This window comes from Corvus brachyrhynchos, unplaced genomic scaffold (assembly GCF_000691975.1).
Source record: "Corvus brachyrhynchos isolate BGI_N302 unplaced genomic scaffold, ASM69197v1 scaffold6, whole genome shotgun sequence".
NCBI classification, from domain to species: Eukaryota; Metazoa; Chordata; class Aves; order Passeriformes; family Corvidae; genus Corvus; species Corvus brachyrhynchos.
The window spans coordinates 53238-75626 of NW_008238632.1; the positions used below are offsets into that span (position 1 = coordinate 53238).

Here is a 22389-nt window from a genome sequence, read left to right on the forward strand (position 1 = left end):
ATGCCTCGCTATCCTCCTCTTCTCTCTCTCCTAAACCTGAAGAGCTTGAGTATTGAAAAGTTCTATCATGATTTTCCCAGAGGGAGATCCTGCCATGAAGATATCTCAGAATGATGGAATCCCCCTTAAGACTCATTCTCTTTCCCTTGCAGGAAAGATCACTTGGAAAAGCTTCCCAAAATACATACACAGCCAACAATTCTTGCAATGGTCACCAGGTAGTGCTGTAACACCAAATTAGTTTTCTTACTACATACAAAAATATGTATATGTCACTCTTGGTTTTCCTAAGTTCTGACTAGAAAGAACTCCTACCTGCGTTGCTTCCAGTTTCAAGAAAATATTTGAAAGATATTTTGATACTTTGTGAGAGGATTATATCAGACTGTTACTGTGGAAAATGAAAGGATTGTGAACATTCACTTTGCCCATCTGTGCTTATGCAACTACTGTGCTTATATCAACAAAACGAATTGTGCTTGCAGTGTGTGTCAATATGTAACTCCTTTATTGTCAAGCAAATTTTCAAGGTCAAAGTCATCTGCTACATCTCAAAAGAGGTAAATATATTCAAAATCAAGTGGTTTAATGTAGGTTTTGAGCTGTGAAAGACATTTATAGAACAGCTGTGACTTGAGATGAATTAACAGGCTGTGGGTGGGCAAGAGAGATAATGTTTTATTGGTGATGCTTGCACAATAATGTCACTTAAGAGGACTTCTGGCAACACAGTGATCAATTCTATGAGAGGCAGAACATGTGTGGTAGTGAATAAGTCTCAAATGTAGGGACTGTATCTGTCTTAACTAACAAGTTTGATGCCAATGGTACAGCAGTGTTTTCTGGTTATTCCTATGCTGAGAAAACACACTTTTTTAGAGAACAAAGAAGGAATCTTGTTGTATTGAATGTCAGTTGTACAAATCTCCCCCTGAATTTGGCATCAGTGTTTCTGAGTGTTTCTATACTGTTATAGTACAGGCCATAAAAACACTTTTGACAATAGCAAAGAACCATGCTTTTACAATGCCATAAACTGAACCACTACTGAACCTAGAGACACTCAGTAGGTTGCATAATACAATACTGTCATATTGGTTATACTGAGTACATTTCACAATATTTTCATTTTGTTTGGATGCTATGAAAGATTCTACACAAAGTATATTCTTTGTGATATACAGGATGTATATTAATAGGAAAAGAACTTCAGTGTTAAGGCCAGTTGGTCTAGTATCATAAAAATACAAGTAATAGTAAAAAACCAACAAACAGTGACAGCTTCACAGTCATTCATTCATTCAATGGTAACTCTCTATATATTCACACACACTTAAAGAGCATCAGAATATTCATTTCAACTTCAAATATAGTCTAAAATCATAACACAATTTTATGGCTGCCACTGCTGAATAGGCCCTGATACAAAAACCTCACTATTTTCAATCAGGTTAATGTAACAGGTATTTCACTGAATAATTCATGATGGATTAAAATAATTCTAAATTAGCAGAAATTATTTGTATCACAGCACATTAGAGCTAGAATGTGTGTGTCTGATTTCTAAGGATATTTTGCAAAGTTCTCACATATGCATCCTGGTAGACTGGCAAAGGCAAAATGCCCCTTTTAGTTATTCTGCCCCATCCTCTCCCTTCCAGCATCTGTTGGAACCCATTTATCTTCTCTGTCACTTGATTGTGCCTTTTAACTTATTGCAGTTCTTCAGATTATCATCTTTGCAGCAAGACAGTTTCCTGAAAGTAAGTTTCTCCTTCACGTTACTGAGGGTAACTTGGCACTGCCACTATTGTGATACTGATCCTAAGATGAGCTATTTTATACGTTCCTGTTTCTATTTCCACCAGTGTACTATTAAATTTACTATTCCACTTCCATATTCAAAAACCAGTAACCAAAAATAGCTACTTGGTAGCTGATCTTGGTAACTCAGAAAGAATCATGACAGCTTCTCTATAACTTCCTTTAAAACCCTAATGTTTTCATCTGAGGAATTACATTTTAAAAGCATGGTCTTCACAGGACTAAATTTTACATTTCTGGTCATAACAAGGTGCAGTTGAGACAGAAATCAAGATGTTTCATAAATATGATTAAATAAATTATTTTTTCCCATAAAGCATTTGAATTTCATATTATACATTATTCTAAAGCATCATGTTTGGAAACTCCATAGTTCAAAATAGTGGAGGTGAGCAGATGAAATATAATGCTATTTTGGGCTTTAGCAAAGCAATAATGCAGTATTTCAGCATATTGTCTTTGCCTCAGGTTCTCAATATGCTCAAATAGGGAAACTCAGGTTTACAGAAGATTTATTGTTTAGGAGTCTTCATAGAAGAACTGAAGACTTTAGTATCTTACATATCTTATGTATAGTAGCGTCCATTGAGAGTACAGCAGCAGACTTGTTTGCTTATAAACATCTGTTTCATTTAAGCAAACTCGTAATTCTTATGAAGAATTAATTTCAAAATTGAAACACATAGCTACAACGAATAATTCAAAATAGTACACAAATAAACTGGAAATCATTTGATTAAGAAATGAGGTGTATAGAAAACAGGAAAACAAATGAAGATTATCGAAGAAGATGGCATGGCAATAGCCTCTAAAATCTATTACATATAAGAAGTGTAATGGAGGCAGGCAGAAGATACTTAATTTTTGTTTAAAGTTACCTGAGCACTACAGGGACCATTGCTGAAAGTATGTCTAAGCATTATGTACCTCATTCAACTGTACTTATTGGTTTTGAACAGTAAAGTTAAACAGCACTTCAAAATCAAACGTCAATCCACTGGCCGAGAGTACATTCAGATGACAAAACCTTCATTCCAGTTTTGTTCTAGTTTTTAGCAGCCCATCCACAATTTCATCAAATCATAAAAAATGCCAGTAACAAATGGCCAATAGTGTCTGATGGTAACTCTTTTGAGTACTGAGTCTGGCAGACCTCTAACTTCTGAAAGTCTGGAAATGAAGCATGAAAGAGGATGTCTGGATAACCTAACTGCCCTCTGGAGTGAACCTGAAGTTTTAACACTACATCAGAGGGAGATGATGGCAGACTACTGCTAAAATCTCAAGCTGAAGGATCTCTAAGTCCATTTGTAAATCAATACTTCCTTAGTGGGACAGCACATCCAAGGAAACTGGACTATTTCTGTATCATTAAGAAAAAAAACCCCACAAAACATAAGCCACAACTACTAACTGATATCACAGGATCACTGGAGGCTGAATGCTCCTGGAAGAGGCTGGAAGACACCTCTGGAGATCATTTAGCTCAATCCAGTGGCTAAAAGCAGGTGTAGTTAGGGCAGGCTCCTCACAGCCAGATCCAGTTGGGTTTTAATAATCTCCAAGGATGAAGAATCCAAAACCACTCTCTGGGCAGTGATTGACGCATTGAGAGTAAAAATGAAACAATTATTAAAAAAAAAAAAAAAGCAACCAAAACCAAAAGAACAGTAAAATCAAACAAACAAAAAGACAAAACAAACAAAAAGAAAAAAGAAAGGAGAAAGAAAAGAAAAGAAAAGAAAAGAAAAGAAAAGAAAAGAAAAGAAAAGAAAAGAAAAGAGAAAAGAAAAAAGAAAAAAGAAAAGGAAAAGAAAAGAAAACCCCCTAAACTGAACAACCATGCACTCCAAATCACCTTTTCTAATGCTTAAACTTATTTCCTATATTTCAGTTTCTGCTTATTGCCTCTTGTCTTGTCACTGGCCACTGCTGAAAAGAGATTGGCTGCAATTTCTTTCTTGCCTCTTCTCCCAATATTTACATGGTGCCAGATTTGGGCATGCAGTAGATTCAGAATGTTAGTTTTCTGGACTACAGAAGGTCACTTTTAACTGATGTCAGCTGGATTTTTGTTAGGTACCATCACTAGTTTCAAAGTACTTAGAGAAAGTACATGGATTTTAGCATACTTATGAAAGGTGACCTTTAAACACACACTGGTTTTTATCACTAAGAACTGAGCTGACAAGACTGCAGTGTAATGAATGGCAATAAAATAAAATAAAATAAAATAAAATAAAATAAAATAAAATTACATTTAAAAAATAAAATAAAATAAAATAGCCTGACTTTGAGCAAATAGGCTTCTCAGATTCAACTGTTCAGCCAAAAGTGTCTAAAGTGTTTGCTGTAGTTTTCAAATACATTTGTTACAAATGAAATTTTGTTTAAATTCAAGTGTTACTGAGAGTTTTAACTTCTTCTCAGTATTTAAGTTGCTATGGTAAAGAACTGACAAAGTATAATGGGCATTTATATCTTCTGTTGCAACTTTCCAAGTCTGGGGCAAGTGGCTCTTACTTCAGTGTCTCCTATTTCCATGAGTATCATTTCAAGCTGTAGCAGAGTGAAAAATTGAGAGTTTTTCTTAAGGATAAATATTACATCATTTATTAAAGAGTCTTTTACCTGGTGCTCTGGGGCTCCTATGATGGATAAGAAACCAATAAAATGTGTGCTTCTGCTCAAAGGACTGAGGCTCAGGATGGTGCATTTAGACCACAAGGCCCAGTGCAATCTGTGAATTATCTACCATGCCTCATGGTCTGAGCATCACTTTCCTAACAGCCAAATTTTTGAACTGTAAGATCAAACAAATAGTTGCAAGATATTGAAAGTAAAATATATTTCAATTCTTGAGGACAAGGCAAGTATATGCATACAAATTTTCAGCTGAAAAGCTATTTCACTATCCATGAAACTCTTTACGTAGTTATAATACAAGACCAAAAGGCAGATGAAAAAAATGGGGCTGGAGATCTTATTTCAATCAATAATTTCAGTAACTTTCCTCAGTGTTGAGGGCCAAGGATTTCTGTTCATTGCTCAAAAATGTAGCTGATTTCACTCAATGTCAAAGCAATTAGAGATTAATGAAAAGAGCAGGAAAAAATAGTGTTTTCTGTGATTATCAAAAGTTTCTGTAAGACTGAATAAAATTATCAAATACAGCATACAATACTTACAGTAGGAGCTCAGAAGTGATTGATTACCCCAGAAACTAAAAACTGGGATGACTGCATTGCCCTTTCCAATGACACTTGTAATTTCCTTCTCATTATCTAGGACTTGTAGTTTAATGAACACATCTGAATTAGACGTTTGTACCTGCAATGTAGCAGTATGTGGTGCTGTGACTTTTACAAAATACCTAAAGAGGAAGAAAAAAATTATAGCAGTATAACCAACTATACCTGATCATTCTTTTTTAGGAAAGTACCTAAATGTTGTGCTGAACTGGAAGCAGACAATTAAAATTGAGTTCTGAATCAACTGTTTTCCTGGAATAGGATGGGCTACGCTTCCTGTAGTGAAGTTTAGTGCAGTGAATCAACAAACAAAGCAACTTCTGCTGCTGAAAAAAAGGGGTGGTCTAGCTATTTTTTTTCCACTACCTTATCAAATGTCCAAATAGGCATTTAACCTCCTACTGTACTTTTATTTGTTGAATAACATTAGCCACATTAGGGAACTGTATAATTAAAAAAGTACCTGAGGAAAAAAAAATAATTATTTGCTTTCAAAAGGGTGGAGATATCTCCTTTGATAGCAGCAGCTGCTTTGGTCAGCTTAAAAGACTGTGACATTAAAAACCTGTAAAATAAGAGTTTGAGGACAAAATTTAAATAATTGTTGTGACCCATTGCTTTATGTATTATATGCTTTTTGTCCATAAATTCCAATTGTTATGACTAATGTCACCAAACAAGCAAAGAAAAAAATCCATCACCCTGACTTCAGCACATTTGGAGCTAAAAATATGTAACTATCTTAAAATAATATTTTTTAAAGAATGGTAACATCAGAAGGGAGAAAAGAATGAAAATCATCAAGAAAGAGAGTTTTACAAAATTTCAGTGCATTTGTTATATTTCCATTACATGCTTTCTTCATTTATACTGAAAGTGATTCCTTCTCTTAAAGAGACCTCTATCTCAAGAATAATCCATTGGTTTGAAATATTGAAAAAAGCCTTCAGGAATCAATGTAAAATATTTTAGAATTAACCTTCAAAATATACACATTTAATCAGCTCTAAGCACAGGGCCTGTTGTAGTGCAGTGTGTAGTTCTTTGTGTAAAAACTTCAGTATAGCAATTTAGTAATGGTCAGTTCTGAACTCAGAAGGGATTTTAATGAACTTTAATCAATAAAAAGGGATTAATAAAAACCAACTCACATTTTTATTAAATGTATTCTCCTAAAAGAATCAGCATGCTAAAATAAAACATACACAAATTTTTCTGCCAATACTGCAAGATGGAAATTAGTCTCATATATCAGGAAAAAAATGTTTTATTCCTGTAATAATTAAAGCTTTATCTCCATAGTTGAGAAAAAAATCAAATTTTATGTCTCTTCTGCACCTGCAAAATCTTGATTTTAATACATATTTAATCCCCAGAAATACTGTGGAATTTCAGTAATTGGCATATGGAGAAGATTGATCTTATAGAAATGCAAAATATTGAATTTTGATTTTAAAGCTAAAGTTTGTGTACTTCACACCTGTTCTTCATTAAGCAGTGGCAATATTTCACAAAATAACACTTTCACTAATCAAATGTTAAATTTCATAGCCCATAAAATTCTGATACTTGCATCAATATTCTCCTCTTCTAAGAAAGAGGAAAGAACACACTTTTCTGGAAGGGATGACCCATATAAGAACCAGAATTTGTTCATTCTTCTCTCAGTATTTACCTAAACAGTAGAAACTCATCGTTGGGGATGTAATACTCCTTAAATTGTTTAGTAGAATAGATATTATTTACAGCCTCACGAGAGAGAAATGGAAGTGGACTCTGGGAACTGATGAAGCGGAGCTTCCATTTTCCAGCTGCCACAGGTTGGTCACCAGTGTGTGCTTCAGCCACAAAAGTGTATCCTTTCTGAAAAGGGAAAACAAGCCATTTTTATGTGGCAATAACACTACTCAAAATGCACTCCATGACTACGGGCAATACACTTTTTGTCCATTACACTTATTAATATAATAAGATGTCCTTCATCAGCAAGAATATTACAACACCAGTCTATTCTAATCTATGAAGCGTCTCTAATTTTAGCAATTTTTATTTTGCAGAAAGTTACATAGCAAGTTAAATACAATTTCATCTAACTGCAAAGCTGGCAGGTGTTTTTAGGGGCAGACACAACCAATGCCCTGCAGTCACTTTCTAACCAAATTATTTGATGATCTAAAATGCTCCTTCATGCTTAGGCAGTGCGAAAGTAGAGGTGGATGAGTTTGCTGCATGGAAACTTAGAGATGAGATTACTTTGGTCTTCAAATCTGAGGTTAAATTAACATTTACCCTAATTCAATAATGCCATTGCAGGTAAAGCATGAAATTCCAAGATACTATTCTTATTTTTGTGAAGGTATTGATTTAAGAAAAAATATTTCTAGTTTTAGAAAATGCAAGTAAAAAAACCCACAAAATGTAACACACAATTAATAAGGCTGGTGCAGATTTAGGTGCTCTTTATGAATCCTGAGAATAGGAATATAAGGAGCCAGGATATAACACAAAAAGTTTCAAACTTTGATAGATTTATATTTGTGAAAATGAAGGTAATATGAATGTGATTACTTGAAAGGCAGGGGCAGGGAAAAGGGATATAAGGAGTGCAATGGCCACTTGTAATGTTACAGGGGAACTCAGAATTAAGTCCCTTCTTCATGTACTCTGAATAGTCCTACTAACTCTCTATTTCAAACATTAAAATGTCATGTTCCACCCAAGAAATAGTCCAAATGAAAATTCTTTGAAAGGTTTTAGCTCTTTTAGTCCTCTTCTAAATTCAGTTTAAAGAAACCAGCATTTACCAGCAAAAACAGCTTTGTTGAAAAATCCTTATAATAAATAGGGTTGTGATTTTAGGAGTGTCCAATAATGCAGGGCTGGGACTCCAGGAATACTGAATATTTAGAATGAAAGTAAAATAAATTATTAATTATTTCAATTTGTGCAATTGTAGCTGTAAGGCACTTTATAACCTTTAATCACCACAAGGTAACAGCAATCACTCAGAGTAACCATTCAGGAGAACTCATTTACTTAAACATCTAGTTAAGCATAGAGTCACAGGCCCCTCTGTTCTTATCAAGTACACCTGGAAACTGAGAAGGATTTAGCCAGATATTCAACTGCTTTCTGACAGCATGGGGTGCATGAAAAGAACAATTTCTCTTGTATACCTATTTATAAAGATAATGTTATATAATCTTAATGCTCACTATAAATATCCAGAAAATTTAGACTTAGGACCAAAAGTTTGAGTGAGCACTTTCTGAGTACTACGAGCAATTAGCACAATAACTGAATTTTGTGTCTGGTAGGAAGATCAAGTCACTACTAAGAAATAAGAAAATAGATCTCAACAACCCCCAAAAAATTTATGTCTCTTTCTTAAAAAACCTTCCAGAAGTTTCACTACTTACTTTGATATCTTTTTACAATTCACTGTCTCTAGAATCAGAAAGATTTGCTTTCTAATATACCACCCAAACTAGCTTTATGGCAAAGTAAGATGATTCCCTTATGTCCTTCTATTACTAGTCAAGACAAATAACTGAGCAGTGTCCTTGCTCAAACAGACTTCTATTTTCTAGACTAAACATGGTGGTAGTGATGATTTCTTAAACTTATCTATGTAGGTCAGCTGCAGCTCGAGTGCTTATCTCTGTCCTTTTCTACAATCAGTTCAAAAGACTTGTGAATAATAAAAAGCATAGAATTAAAAAAAGACCACCAAGAACTAAACCAAATTCAACTGTATCTAGCAGTGGAAAGAAAACACCACAAAATAAGAAAATTTAATGCAACCCCAAAAAATCCAAATGCTAAGCAAGTAGCCAGTTTCTATTTAGGCTGTAATGTCTGCAAAAAGAAGACAGACTTTAGTGCTAGTGCGCAGATTTAATCTTTACTGTCAATCATTCTGAAATGAACTTTAGTGTGTTCCAGGAGTGTCTCTGCAGCAGTGAAACAGTATCTGTTGACAGGACTCCTTTTTAGCTCTGTTGTAAACTGCTGAGTCATAGTTTTGAAGCAGAACTGGTAGGTGTATTTTTTTTAAAAAAGGGACTTTTTATGTAATAATACTGACATTTAAGAATTCAGGCATACTGTATAATTTCTTGCTTGATGTATTACATTGGTGACTGTTTTTTACAAAATACTGTAATAAAGAAATGTAACAGATTAAAATAATACCATTGTATTCTGTGTTTGCTAATTGCAAAATGTCTTGTCAAAGTATCAACAGAGCTTTCAGAAGCTTGTGCAGGTCCACTGAAACAATAATCAACTATTAAGAAATAGGAAGAAGACAAGCTAAATTGTAGAGTATAAGGTTATATTCTTACTGAGGAACTCAGGAGCTCATTGATTGAGAAATGAAATAAGAACAAGTAGAAAAATACAGCATGCCTGCGCAACTGTGTTTTAGTACTCTAAAAATCACTCTTTACTGCTATTAGCCACATTTAATATTACAAAATATAAACCATTAGTTTAGCAAACAATAACAGAAATGTTGCTTTAGGAGGGGACTTCTTCAATAGGGAAGAACAGGAATCCAATATAAGGGCCATTTTCATTACTAATTGACAATCATTGAGGCTACTGTGCTGTACCCATGGGAAGAAAGGATGGACACTTATCATTCCTTGTTCAAAATTTTTATGGCCACAAGTTAAACATTGGTTCAAAGTTTACTGTGCTCACTCACTGTTACACATGATAAAAGAGAAAAAAACCCCATAATAATAGCAGCTGGAAAAGACGACAGAGGAGAGAATAATCAAAAGTTCAGTAATAAATATTTAGCACAGAAGCAGGTCAGTGATGGTCTCTGTTTGAATTTGCTGATAAATAAGGGTGTACTTTTAAGTAGAACACTAAGAAACAGATAAAAATCTCCACAGAATCTGGGCACTTGTTATTATTTTTAAAATTATACTTTTCACAACAACTTCTTGCATTTACCTTATTTTTGGGATAAACATGAGGTGTGACTTTGAAAAAGGCATGTGGCATTTCCTCCTGTGTGTCATTATCAAGAACATGAAGTCTACAGGAAGGGATAGTGGTAAACACCTTTGTCAATACAAGCATGTCTTCTGGGACAATAAATATTTCTCTAAAAAAATATTTAAATTATATCAAAATTATTTTCACAAATAAAAGGGTATGTGCAGCACAAATCAAAAATATTGTCATGGTTTAAGTCCAGCCAGCAATTAAGTACAATGCAGCTGCTCACTCACTCCCCACACCCAACCCACCCGAGGGAAAGAATCAGAAAGAAAATATAAATTTCATGTGTTAAGAACAGTTTAACAATTCAAACAAAATATACTAACAAATACACTAATAATATTAATATTTTTAATGATAAGGAGAGGGAGAGAGAGTAACAGGACCCAACAGAAGAAAGTGATGCACAATACAATTGGTCGCCACCCACTGACCAATGCCCAGCCTGCTCCTCAGCAGTGATTAGCCCCCTTCCAGGCAATTCTCCCCCAGTTTATATACTGAACATGACATTCTGTGGTATGGAGCATCCCTTTGGCCACTTCAGGACAGCTGTCCTGGCTGTGCTTCTCCCAGATTTTTGTCCACCTCCTCACTGGCAGAGCATAAGACACTGAAGTCCTTGACCTGGGGTAAGCACTCAACAACCAAAACATCTGTGTGTTATCAACATTATTCCCACACTGAATCCAAATACACAGCACTGTACCAGCTACTAACAAGAAAATGAAGAAGAAATGAAGAAGAAAACGAAATTTGTTCCTGCCAAAGCCAGAACAAGTATACATCAGAATTTAAGGAAAGCAGACAGATAAGAAGTAAGATTTTAAGCAGGTTAGTGGAAAAACACAGTGTATCAATACTACTTCCCCATAGGAGTTGTATAGGGCTCTGTGAAACTCACCTGAAAACCAGAAACCATGCATTTGGTGGTTGATCAGCATATGTTACTGCATAGTCAGTGAAATATGTCTTACACCATTCATCTTCATAACAAGGAAACTTTTCAACTGAATTACAGTTTCTTTTAAACATTTCTCTGGAAAGCAGAAAACAAAAACTTAAATCTAATCAGGATGGCATTTATATATATGCTGACTTTTACTTATGCTGATCATGAAGCATAAGTACTTTGTACATGAATGTAAAACAACAACATAAAATGTGTTACTAATGTTTCTCTAGTAGCTGTTCACTCTTAAATAAAAAAAAAGAATAATGGAGGGATCAGCTCTTTCAGACCTCATGGCAAATATATGCACATATTTCTGTTCATCAGTCTACCCATGACTATGGCTGCTTCTAATACCCCAAAATGTTATGGCTTCTACAAAACTTTTGCTCTTTCTTTTTCTTTTTTTTTTTTTTTTTTTTTAAATAAATATCAGTTAGCATAACTGAGTTGTCGTCTTAAAGCTGTGGAATCATTAGGAGATGAAAATGCCCTTATTTAGTTTTAAAACTTTTGGGAACAACAAAGGAATAAAAGCAAAACTTATTGGCCAAGGCGCTAGATTGTTATGTTAAATGGAAATCTGTCAGCTGCTAAAAAAACATTAAGCACGAGTACATTAGCATGATTTTAACACTCAAATGTATCCCTCAGGACAATGCCTATGAACCCCGTAAGTTTCAAAAGTCTGAAGGCAGACTGAAAACTGCATCTCATCCTTGCTGAGGTAGAGATGCTGCAAATCTAAAATGCATGGCTAATACTTAAAACAAGGCTGTGGTTGCAAAGTCCTGATCCCATCAATGTACACAGATTTTACAGGATTAGAAACACTAAAAAGTGATATAAAATTATACCTGGTGTGAGTGTTGCTCAAATTGCTGCTTATAAGGAGTGAGGATTTATATCCACAGGCAGTAATTATTGTCAGTTTGCACTCCTCATCTTTGGAAGAATTGATTTACTGCTAGATCAGTTGTGTGAACACTTGCACAGAGATTTTTGAAGGACTTAATGGAAATATGGGATCCCCAAAGGGTGTCATGCTTGCAAATGATTTAATGAACACTGTTGAAATTAGAATAGCTGTCTTTTCAAAAGCTGTAATAAAATACCAGGGAGAGAATCTACCTAGAAATACATCTACTTGCCTTCAAGCAAATGCAACAAAAAAGTCCCCATATGAGATAATAAACTGGTTACAGTTAAATAGTATAGCTATCTCCTTTCTTATGTTAACCACAATTCCTTAACAGATAGCACAAATCAAAAAGTTTCTTTAAAACAACTGGTTAACTGTTTAACTAAGGAATCAGTATCAGATCTATCCTTATGGAACAGCCTACCAAATACTAAAAAAATTAAACACAGGGAAAAGGTAATATTCTATCTCAAACTGTAGGAAAAAATCTGTAACATACCTAAAAATTAGATTTTACTCACGTAGAGTACACGGAATAAAGCATAGCATATATTTGGTAAAAACATTTCATCCCTTCCATCAGGGTTTTGTAATTTTGACACTAATAATACCCTTACTATGTTTATTTTGTGAAATAGGAGTTTATGACAATTGCCTGCAATAAAATAGTTTATTGCATGATTACCTTAACAACGTTACAGCACACTGTTCAAAATTTAACTCAATCACAGTCCATAGGTTTTTCAAAGTTTCTTCAACATCAGTGTTTTCTTTAGTACCTAGAGATAATAAAATAAGTTAGAAATTATAACATCCAATTTTTTTATTGTTCTAAATTACACCTGCCAAATACTTTTGAAAAATGCCACTTGCACAAGTAAATTGCCTTATTTATTTGGAGTTTTACAGAAGTCTCACTGAGCTGAAAACTGTTTTCTCCTTTGACAGAGTATATTCCATTCATCATCATCTTTGTACTTTTCAGCACTCCTACAACTGCAAAAATGATGCGATCAATATTTTCTCCAGTTTACAGTTTTTTTTACTGTAACATGTTGTAGTGATATGTGGCAATCTCTGGCCTCAGAGAATAGGCTATTTAACTCCCAGCAACTTTCATCTGCAGATACCAGGAAGGGGTAGGGATGTACCTAAACTATCTGTGTAGCTAAAAGGAAAAGAATTGGACAGCTCCAATGGGTAATTCATCCCACCCATGTTGGGTAACTCAGATAACAGGATGTGTTGTCATCTCAAGGTGTCTAATTCTATACACGGAATACAGATGAAGACTAGACAGTTTGATTTTTAAGTTTTCAGTAGTACAACACAAATCTTGGTTTATTCCAACAAATAAACTTTTAAAAATAAATGCCATTTTTTCTAACTTGAGTATGTACGGATTCAAGTCACAATCTTTGGATCTCAGCCTAAAGATCCTGTTACTATCAAATTCCTTTTCTCATGTGGGTACTTAAAGATTATAGCAAAGTCTTTTTTTCATCTGATCTTTCTGACATTACAAGCTAACCTGTAAGTACAAGGCATATATTTAATCCTGATCCTTACAACTCTACTCAGAATTTTGCGGCTGTTATCTATCTTTCTCCCTGTACTGTGGACACTGCACTTGGACACAGTATTCCAGCTGAGATAACAGAATTGCTGAATAGGAAATGTGCTACAAGTCTTGAACTGCTATGCAAGATTTCTCTATCTATATGCATAAGAATGAAGGATAGTGTCAGCACAGTATCTTTGGAGGACAGCATCAGACTTCAATACTGCGTGTGCTCCACTGATTACCCATTATGATGCTTAGGTTCTTTTATGATTTCCTTTACATTTCCAGAAAAAAACCCTAACATTTAGCCCAGCTCTGACCTAAATCTACATTAATGTAAATTCTGGTTTAGTATCTATGCAAATCTAGGGAGGGTGTATCTTTCACACACTTTTAGTATCATATGTTCTAACTAAGTGGTTAGGTGTACTTAATAGAACTCTAAGTTCTATTTCATTAGTTTCAGTTACTTTTACCTAGATGTTAATTAGTAAAAAACTCTTTAGAGTGAAGATTTGAATAAGATGAAGTATGAAACATTTTTTAAAGGCATTTTTTAATGACACACCTGGTTCTCTGCTTTTCAGTATTTTCCTAATATAGGTCCCTCTCCAGATGGCTTGAAGTTTGACAGCTGCTGCTGCTTCTTCAGATGTAGGAGTTTGGTTCTCCCAACTACTAAGGGATTTCTCCTCACTGCTCTCTGAAGGAATGGGAGAATGAGCAACATCAACAAAGCTGCCTTTAATGAATTTAAAAAGAAAAAAAAAACCCAAATAAACACAAAATAGCAAGAGAGTTATTTTAAGCTTAAAATTTTTATGATGAAAATATTACTCTTGAATTTTTTTTATCATGATAAAAGCAGAGAAAATATACTGTGTAATTACACAAAGTCAAAATGTAAGCTATTTTGCTAATTCCAAACACCAAATAATTTAATTTTTCTCTTCATGAACAGCTATTGCAGGACACATTTTAGAATCATGTTTCCTACTGTAATTTCAAAATATTCTTCCAAACATGAACCAAGAGGATTTGATACACTGAAGTCTGACTCTGTACACAGTTTAAAAGAGCTTCACAAGATTTTAAGTACTTCTGTCTCTCAATCTGATTATTTTATTAAATAATAATTTAAACACCAGAGTTGTTTGAAACATTTTGTTTAGCCTTGGCAAAGGAGCCATGGAATAAGGGTAAGATCTATGATAAATGGAGAGTTCATTTATCTGACTGACTTTCTGTTACCAAAGAGTTTTGAAGTGGAACATAATTAGTAGGTTCTGAGAGGTTAGCAATGAGCTCTTTGAAGGCATTCTTGCCTAAAGTTAGCATCCTGGGAGCCATCAGCACCAGGACTTAGGGAAGGGTGTGGGGAGCAACACTCCAAGAGGCCAGTGCCTGGGGGTAGTTTGGAACTGCACACATATGAAACCAACGGGACCAAGACAGCATGATAGGAAGGAAGAAGTGCTGCAAAAGGAAGTACCAACAAACAAAAAGGAGAAGAGGAATCTGCTTGAAAAATGTAGACAACACTGCAGGCAAACAAACTATCTTAAGATACTGCTTTCATCAGCCAGATCACACATTTCAATCTAATCACTTTTACTCAATATTGCTAAATCTGGCTGTGTTCTCAAACCATCATTTCTTATCACTATTGCATTTGCAAATGCTAGAAAGCTTCTTTAATACTTGGGGGCTGAAAGATTACACAAGCCCACTTCAATATAAACCAGATTAGAACTCAACAATATGAATGGCACAACCACTTTTATAAAAGAGAAGCATATAATCAATCACAAAATAATACAGACTGGAGGGGACCCCTGAAGGTCATCTGGTCTGATCCCACATCCAAAGTGGGATGAATTTAGAATAGGTTGCTCATGTTCTTGAGTAAATGTCCAGTCCATTATTTAATACTTCCATAATCATGGAGACCATAATTTAATTTTCTTTTCCAATTTTTGATTAGCCTTATGGTGAAAAATGGCTTCCTAATACTCAACTGGAATTTAACATGTTCTAAGATGAGTCCTGTCTGTGCACCTCTGGAAAGGTTTTGGCTCTCCCATTCATTCATCACTGTAACACATTTCAAAATGAATATGTCCAATCTACAATCTTGTCTATTTTACAACTAAATAACACAGTGGCAAGATGACTTCTGATCCCACTAATCATTATTTTCACAGAAGGGAAATAGACTTCAATTTTCAGCACATGTTTTAGCTCGGAAGAATGAGTTCTGCTGCAGAGCCTACATTCCCCATATAAGGGAAAATAATGTATTATAAAGTAAAAGTTGTATATATATGAACACACACATACACAGATTGACTTAATGAGTAAGAACATCCTAACATGGAACAGGAATCAATAATATAGAAAAGTACACACAAAAAGTATTGGTCTGGTGTTGCCCTATGAATCAGCTGCAAACTTCATCCACTGAGAATGTCAAGTGGCCTCCATAACTAGAAATAAGTACCTATATCTCTATAAATAAAACATTTCATTTGTGAGGATAAAGAATATATGGCTATACACGCAGTTAGTTAAATGTTAAACTGTTTCTGAAAACACAAATATAAAAAATTTGGATGGACTGTCACACAGAAATCAATTCCATTTATAGAAACTGTCACAAATTACTGCAGATCAGGCCAAAACCCAAAAAGTATGAGTATATATTCCTAAAGTATATATTCCAAAGGAGTTTCTTTTTTGTTCTAATTTTTTTATACAATGTCATAGGAACAAAAATATTTTTCTTCACAATATTTTCTTCAAAGGTTTTTTTTTACTTAACCTTTCTTACTATTTTTTCTTATAAGCAGAGAAATGTGTACTCTGAAATGCTTTGGATCAATCATTATTGAACTAGAGAATGCTTTAAATCAATCAATATTGAACTAGTGCATGTTTCAAATTTGACATTATGATTGAACACAGGTTTGTCAAAAATCTCTGACACGCCTCAGCTGTTAATCAGAAAACACCCTGCTAATAATAAAAATGAAGCTTTCAAAGCAGCCTAGCAAGACTTTGTTCACCATAAAATCACTGCAGTTTTCTTGGAGGCAATGTAACACTGATTTTTTTGAAAAAGGAGTATTGTGCATGTACTCAAGAGGCACTTCACATATTCAACCAAATAATGTCCAACTTCCCCTCACCTCTTAGGGGAACTCAAGTTCAAATCCAAAGTGCAAGAAAAAACAAATGTTAAGAATTCCCTTTTCAGTCACACAACAAAACTGTATAATCACTCATCTGAACCTATGCTTCTGGAGGAGAGAGAAGCTTGTTCTGAAAAAGAACTGAGCGGGAGCAGGACTTCTCAAATACAGTTTCACAGATAAGTTTATAGAGAACAGCTCGACTTCTAGATAAAAATTCAGACCAGAAGGTTTTAAGAGAACGGTATGCACAGAGCACTTCACTTCCAACTTCAAAGTTGGAATTTATCCATGAGAAAGAAATGTAGCCCTTGAAATGTGCCTAAATGACTCTCAAGTGTTTGAGACTCCTGAAAATCAGTGCCACAGACCACTGGCTCACTACTGGGCCCAATGAAACCAGGACAAGGTAAACAAAGAACATGTGCAACAGAGAGCAGGCAGGCAGTATTGAATTGCCAACACTGTCTCTTGTGTAACATCATCCTGATATGCGCTTCCTTTCCCAGGAAGCATCACATACCTCTGTAAATTCAGCACCTCATGCCTGCCCAAAGTTCTGCAGGGCCCCTTTATTCACTCTCTTTCCAGAATACAACAGGAAGAGCCATGCCATGGTGAAGCACTCAGCTTCAGACACTTCCATCTTTTTTGCGTACGTTCACGTGGCATGATCTTCCACTTGCTTCTTGTGGCTCTTCTGCTATTTGCTCCATGGGGATGGATAGTTGGCAGACAAATAAATATGACTAGACCATTTTCAGGGTGGCTTCTCAGAAACCTTACCAGGCATGACCACTAACTGCTGTGAATCATAATATCCTTGCCCTTGGTAAACCCTGAGATTAATACAGCACACAGTGGAAAATGAATATGCCAACATAAAATGGAGGTCATCTTTCAAAAAAAGCTCACATTTAACCTGATATATTTGCAGACACAGATGACAAAAATATTTCAGTCATCTGTTATGGTAGTTTACACTGGTGTCTATTAGGTTCCAAAGAGTAACTACCTCAAGTTGTGACAAGACTTGAGCAACTAACCTGACAATGCAGCAGTACTAACGTGGGCCAGGGCAATAAGCTGATGCCAATCCTTCTAGGCCTTTCTACAGTGCAGTTTTCAACTGGTTTTTCCCGCTATCTACCTGTCTTTCCTTGACATTTCACTTGGTTTATGCTTTATTTCTTTAGGGTTCTGGATGGAGCCTGGACAAAAGCATGCATTTACTCCAAAGCAACATTTATTAAGCAGGGCAAAAAGTTAAGAAAGGTCAAAAAATGTCCAGTGTCAATAAACCCAAAGGGAAACAATTACCTTTCTGGTCCCAAAGGGATCTCTTGCAATTTAATTCTAGAAAAGAAAATAATTTTAAAGGATATCTTGGACACTGGAGGAAACAAAACTGAAACAGAACTTTCTCCATATATTTATCCCACTTTTTTGATTCACTGCCCAACTCCTAAAAAATATTCTGTCACAGTGGATCTCATACTTTAGTAATTTATATGAGATCTTTGCTACAACCTGTCAACTGTGCTAATTATTCAAATCTATTTTAAAAATGTCTTCTATTGCTGACAAGTGTTTAAGGTTTTTTTTTGAATACAGAAATCAGTAGCACAGTTATCTTTAAAAATGTGACAGGTGGTGTTTACTTCAAGTGGTGTGATAAATGTCAATATGCTGACCCTTGTAATATACTCTTGTCATGGGATGCAATTCTCTGAAAAATACCTGATGTCTCACAGGAGAATAACCTTCAGAAGAGAGGAGATTCAGAGGAAAGTTCCCAGTAAAGAGAGACAAGCATTCATACTTAAAAGTGCTTTCTTTAAAGGAGAGAAGTATTGCAACATTGTGTCAGTAGTCAGTAAAGATATTTGTATAAATTTTTAGTTTTTTATACTAATTTTCCATAATAAACTGACTAATCAAAAGGAAGCTGGTACCATTTTGTTTGACCAAGTAGAAACACTTTATATTCTGTAAGTTCACAATAGACAGAGGAAAAGCTAAGTCCCCATAAAAAGCCTTCAAATGGTGATCATGTCTCTTCCCACCAATCAGATAAATGATTTTTCTGTTGTGATGTGAAACCATATACATAAGGCTTTTGTTAATAAATTAAATGCTAATATTAATAGATTAAAAAGTTACAGAGACTGAAAAATAAGTCCTAAAAAGGAGAAGAGCCATATATTTGGTTGCCAGGCAAACTTAATTGTAACCGCATATGCCTCCAGCCTGCATAAAAAATGAAGCAAAGAAACAGAGGGAAGAGAATTATCCCTGCTTTTCATAAATATGTTGGCTTTCCAATGGCTCCTCTCAGATTATGTTCAGGTACACAGGACACCCTAACAACAGGCTGGAGAAGAGGCAGATGGTGCTGTAGCTGGTTCCACGCTACATTAGCCAGGCAATACAATAATTTCACGAACAGCAAACTTAAGAAACAAGCAACCAACCAAGCGAGCAGGACAAAAAAAATTAAAATACCCCTCCCCACTGCAACCAAACAAAAACCTCTCAACCCATCACTAAGAAATAGTTGAACTTTCAGTGAAGGTATTAACTTGAGTCTTCATTCACTCTCATTTTGTGAACAATATATGCATTTAAGGTCTTTTCAGCTGATAATATGAACAAAAGTGAGGAGCTGCAGTACATCAGGTAAAAAAATGGAGATGTTTGTTAATGTTTGTCAATACTGACGAATGCAACTCAAGGAAGACAAAGGGCAGTCTTATAAATTAACAAAGGGTAAACATACTTTCCAGAACAAGGAAAAGGATCATTTCTATTCTGAGATGAGCCTCAGATGTGCTGTCAGCAGTAAAAGTCCTAGGCTTAAAAATTAACTGTGCCTACTTAAGCAAGAACAAACAAGAACAGAGAAGAGCTGACTTCCCTGAAAATAAGGGTGGGCAGATATGTTTGAAGTGATTAGCAATATCAATACGTTACCTGAAAACACAGTGTCGTCCCCAGAAATATCAGTGTCTTTAAAATCCAAAGTGAAGGATCTGAAGGCAAATTTATATCTGCAAAGATCCTTCTTGTCCAATACAGATTTGATCAAATACCAAAATGCATTATTGAAAACCTAAAATCAGAAAGAGGAAAAGCATTAAAAGAATGATTCATTTCTAAAGACTGATTTATACTGCTTCTCATTATTGTTTCAAAAACTGTTCCCCTCTTCTCTTATGATGTATAAATGAAGTATTTAACTTCCTCTAACAAATACTGTATCTGAAAATTAATCCCAACTGCAGGACTACAATGCTTCAAGACAACAATCAAGAGAAAACCTGTTTCATGTCTGGCTTATAAAAATAAGAAAATATTACTTATTCTACAGTGTGTTTATCACCCAAAAACATCCTACTAGTTTATGCATAGGGGGTTGATGGCCTCATACCAGAAGACAGAAGAACATATTATAATTGCTATCATGACAATGGGACTTCTAAACCCAAGGTTGGAGAACAGAGACTGATAACCGAACGGGAATGCTTTCTAGATTAGGAGGTGCCACATCATGGGAAGATTTGGCACTATTTCTTTTCTTTGACATATTGATGCTCTTTAAAGATCAGAAATCCAGTCTCTTCCTCCCCCACTCCTAGTAGATGGGAATTTTAGAGTGTTTTTCAGAATTTGTTTCATAATCTGACTTGAAGAACATAGTAACAACTTACTGGAAAAGACATGATTTTTCTCTTTCATTGCCCTTAGTTTCATACTTTTCTGCTTTCTGGAAACAATTTGTGTATTTTAATACTAATAAACACATCCTTTATTTTTAAATTTGTAAGACTAGGGAAGAAAGAATATAGTAGATTCTTTCTTGCACTCAGAATATATTTTCTCTGTTTGTATTAAAGACAGATAATTTCCATATTTTCATTCTTGAATCACTGTCAGCTCAGTGCCTTTCATTTATCCAATTTCTGTCTTTTTATTCTTTTTCAGCTAAACATTGGTTTTCTTAGAGGGGGAGAGATGAAGAGATATCTGTGTTTATGACTCCTGAATTTTTCTTAAGGTCTCTAAGTTTTGCACATATTTCATACGAGCATATGCATTTAAAATTTGTATATTCCATTCCTGAGTTCAAACCAATTTTTTTTTCCCTGGTGGACTTGGCATGAAAATTACCTCTTTTATGAGTGATGCACCTGTAATCATTCTCTTTTAATTTTTTTATTTTGCTGAATTTGAGCCTGGTGTCAAGCCCATCTTTAAAACTGCTACCTTAGGTGTTCTAATTTTTAATAGCAGTGATTATAAAAATATTAAACCCTTTCTTCTATTCAGTGTTCTAAACTATACAGCCTAAACTGTGTGAGCTTTCTAGTACTTTGATGAAAATAAATGAATCTGGAATATATAAGCTACTGACTGTAGAAAAATCAAATTATAGCAATATTATCAACATTTGCATACACATAAAAAATTAGTGTTTCTATAAAAAATTTTTTGCTCCCCTTTTTACAATATTGGAAAGCTATAGCATAGAGATCTACAGAAAAGTGTAATGTTTTCATCATGTACCTTTAATTTATCATACATACAGAGCAGAAAAGTTAAGTAAGAATGCTGCAGTTTCAAGAAACAAAGAAAACCAACTAAAAATACTGTGAATGAAAGAACTCATTACTGCCTTCATAAATATAAGCTGTAATAATGTTTTCCTGTTCCATCAACATTAGGCACAGAAAGGAGCCATTAGACTTTTCTGCATTTCAGGTAGTATGTTTTAAATTCAAAAGGAAGTTGTAATATAAAAACAGCTCATGCTTTCTTCCCCAAAGTATGCTAAACTAGATTGACAAGAATAGACTCAATTTAGAATGTGCTACTCTGTGCACATTGAAATTTTTCTTATTAAAAGAAGGTAATTATCATACAGTTGCAAGTTATGCCATTTGGGCTTACACTTTATAACGAAGGCCACATTCAGAGCATGCAGGTGGTCCTTATTAAATGCACAGGCATTGTTTTGAACAGAGTAATGAGAATGTTAAGCAGTTGTCCAGCTTCTGTAGCTTTTAGATAGGCATTCATTAAAATTGTTTGTTCACCTTGACATTTTCTTCAGCCATTTTAGTACCATGGAGGCCAGGAGGACAATGAGCTACTTCCAATTCCTTCAAGGCTTTAGGAAGTTCATCCTTACTGCTGAAATTATTTATCACATTTCCAACAGCTTTCAGGATAGCTGTAGCCTGTTCCACAAATCGAGAGCTCTCCTGGGGGGAGACAATAAACCAACCATCGTTAGAAAGATTGCTTTAAGATTTTGTTTTCTTTCTGGACTATGACAGAATACAAGCCTTCTTTCTGTGATGAAGTAAAAAAATTTCCTGAATTCATGCAGTTGTTATTATAAACTGTAAAATCAATTACATCTCTGATATTCAAAACATATAAATTTCTCACTGATTTTAGCTAGTGAAATAAATAACAGGCACCATATCTATTCATTATTTATTCCCATATTATTAGTCCTAGGAAATTTATTCCCGTATTATTAGTCCGAAGAAATTTAATCAAAAGTAAGATCCGTATAGAGACTTTGTACTGCAGTGATAATAAGACTGTCAGCTGTAGGGCTCAGCATCTTCTGTTATAAAAGGACAAATTAGTATTTG

The 22389-nt window shown here is 34.8% G+C and overlaps 1 protein-coding gene across 1 annotated transcript in view; it reads right to left on the minus strand.

The window, feature by feature from the left end:
• ADGB (androglobin) overlaps positions 1–22389 on the minus strand; it is an 89731-nt gene that overhangs the window by 19901 nt on the left and 47441 nt on the right. The window contains exons 18-25 of the mRNA XM_017737275.1: positions 21820–21987; positions 19697–19835; positions 14101–14235; positions 12654–12747; positions 10999–11133; positions 10044–10197; positions 6751–6938; positions 5013–5197 (exon numbers count right to left, since the gene is read on the minus strand). Coding sequence (XP_017592764.1) covers positions 5013–5197; positions 6751–6938; positions 10044–10197; positions 10999–11133; positions 12654–12747; positions 14101–14235; positions 19697–19835; positions 21820–21987 — 1198 coding nt within the window. The remainder of the gene's footprint in view (positions 1–5012; positions 5198–6750; positions 6939–10043; positions 10198–10998; positions 11134–12653; positions 12748–14100; positions 14236–19696; positions 19836–21819; positions 21988–22389) is intronic.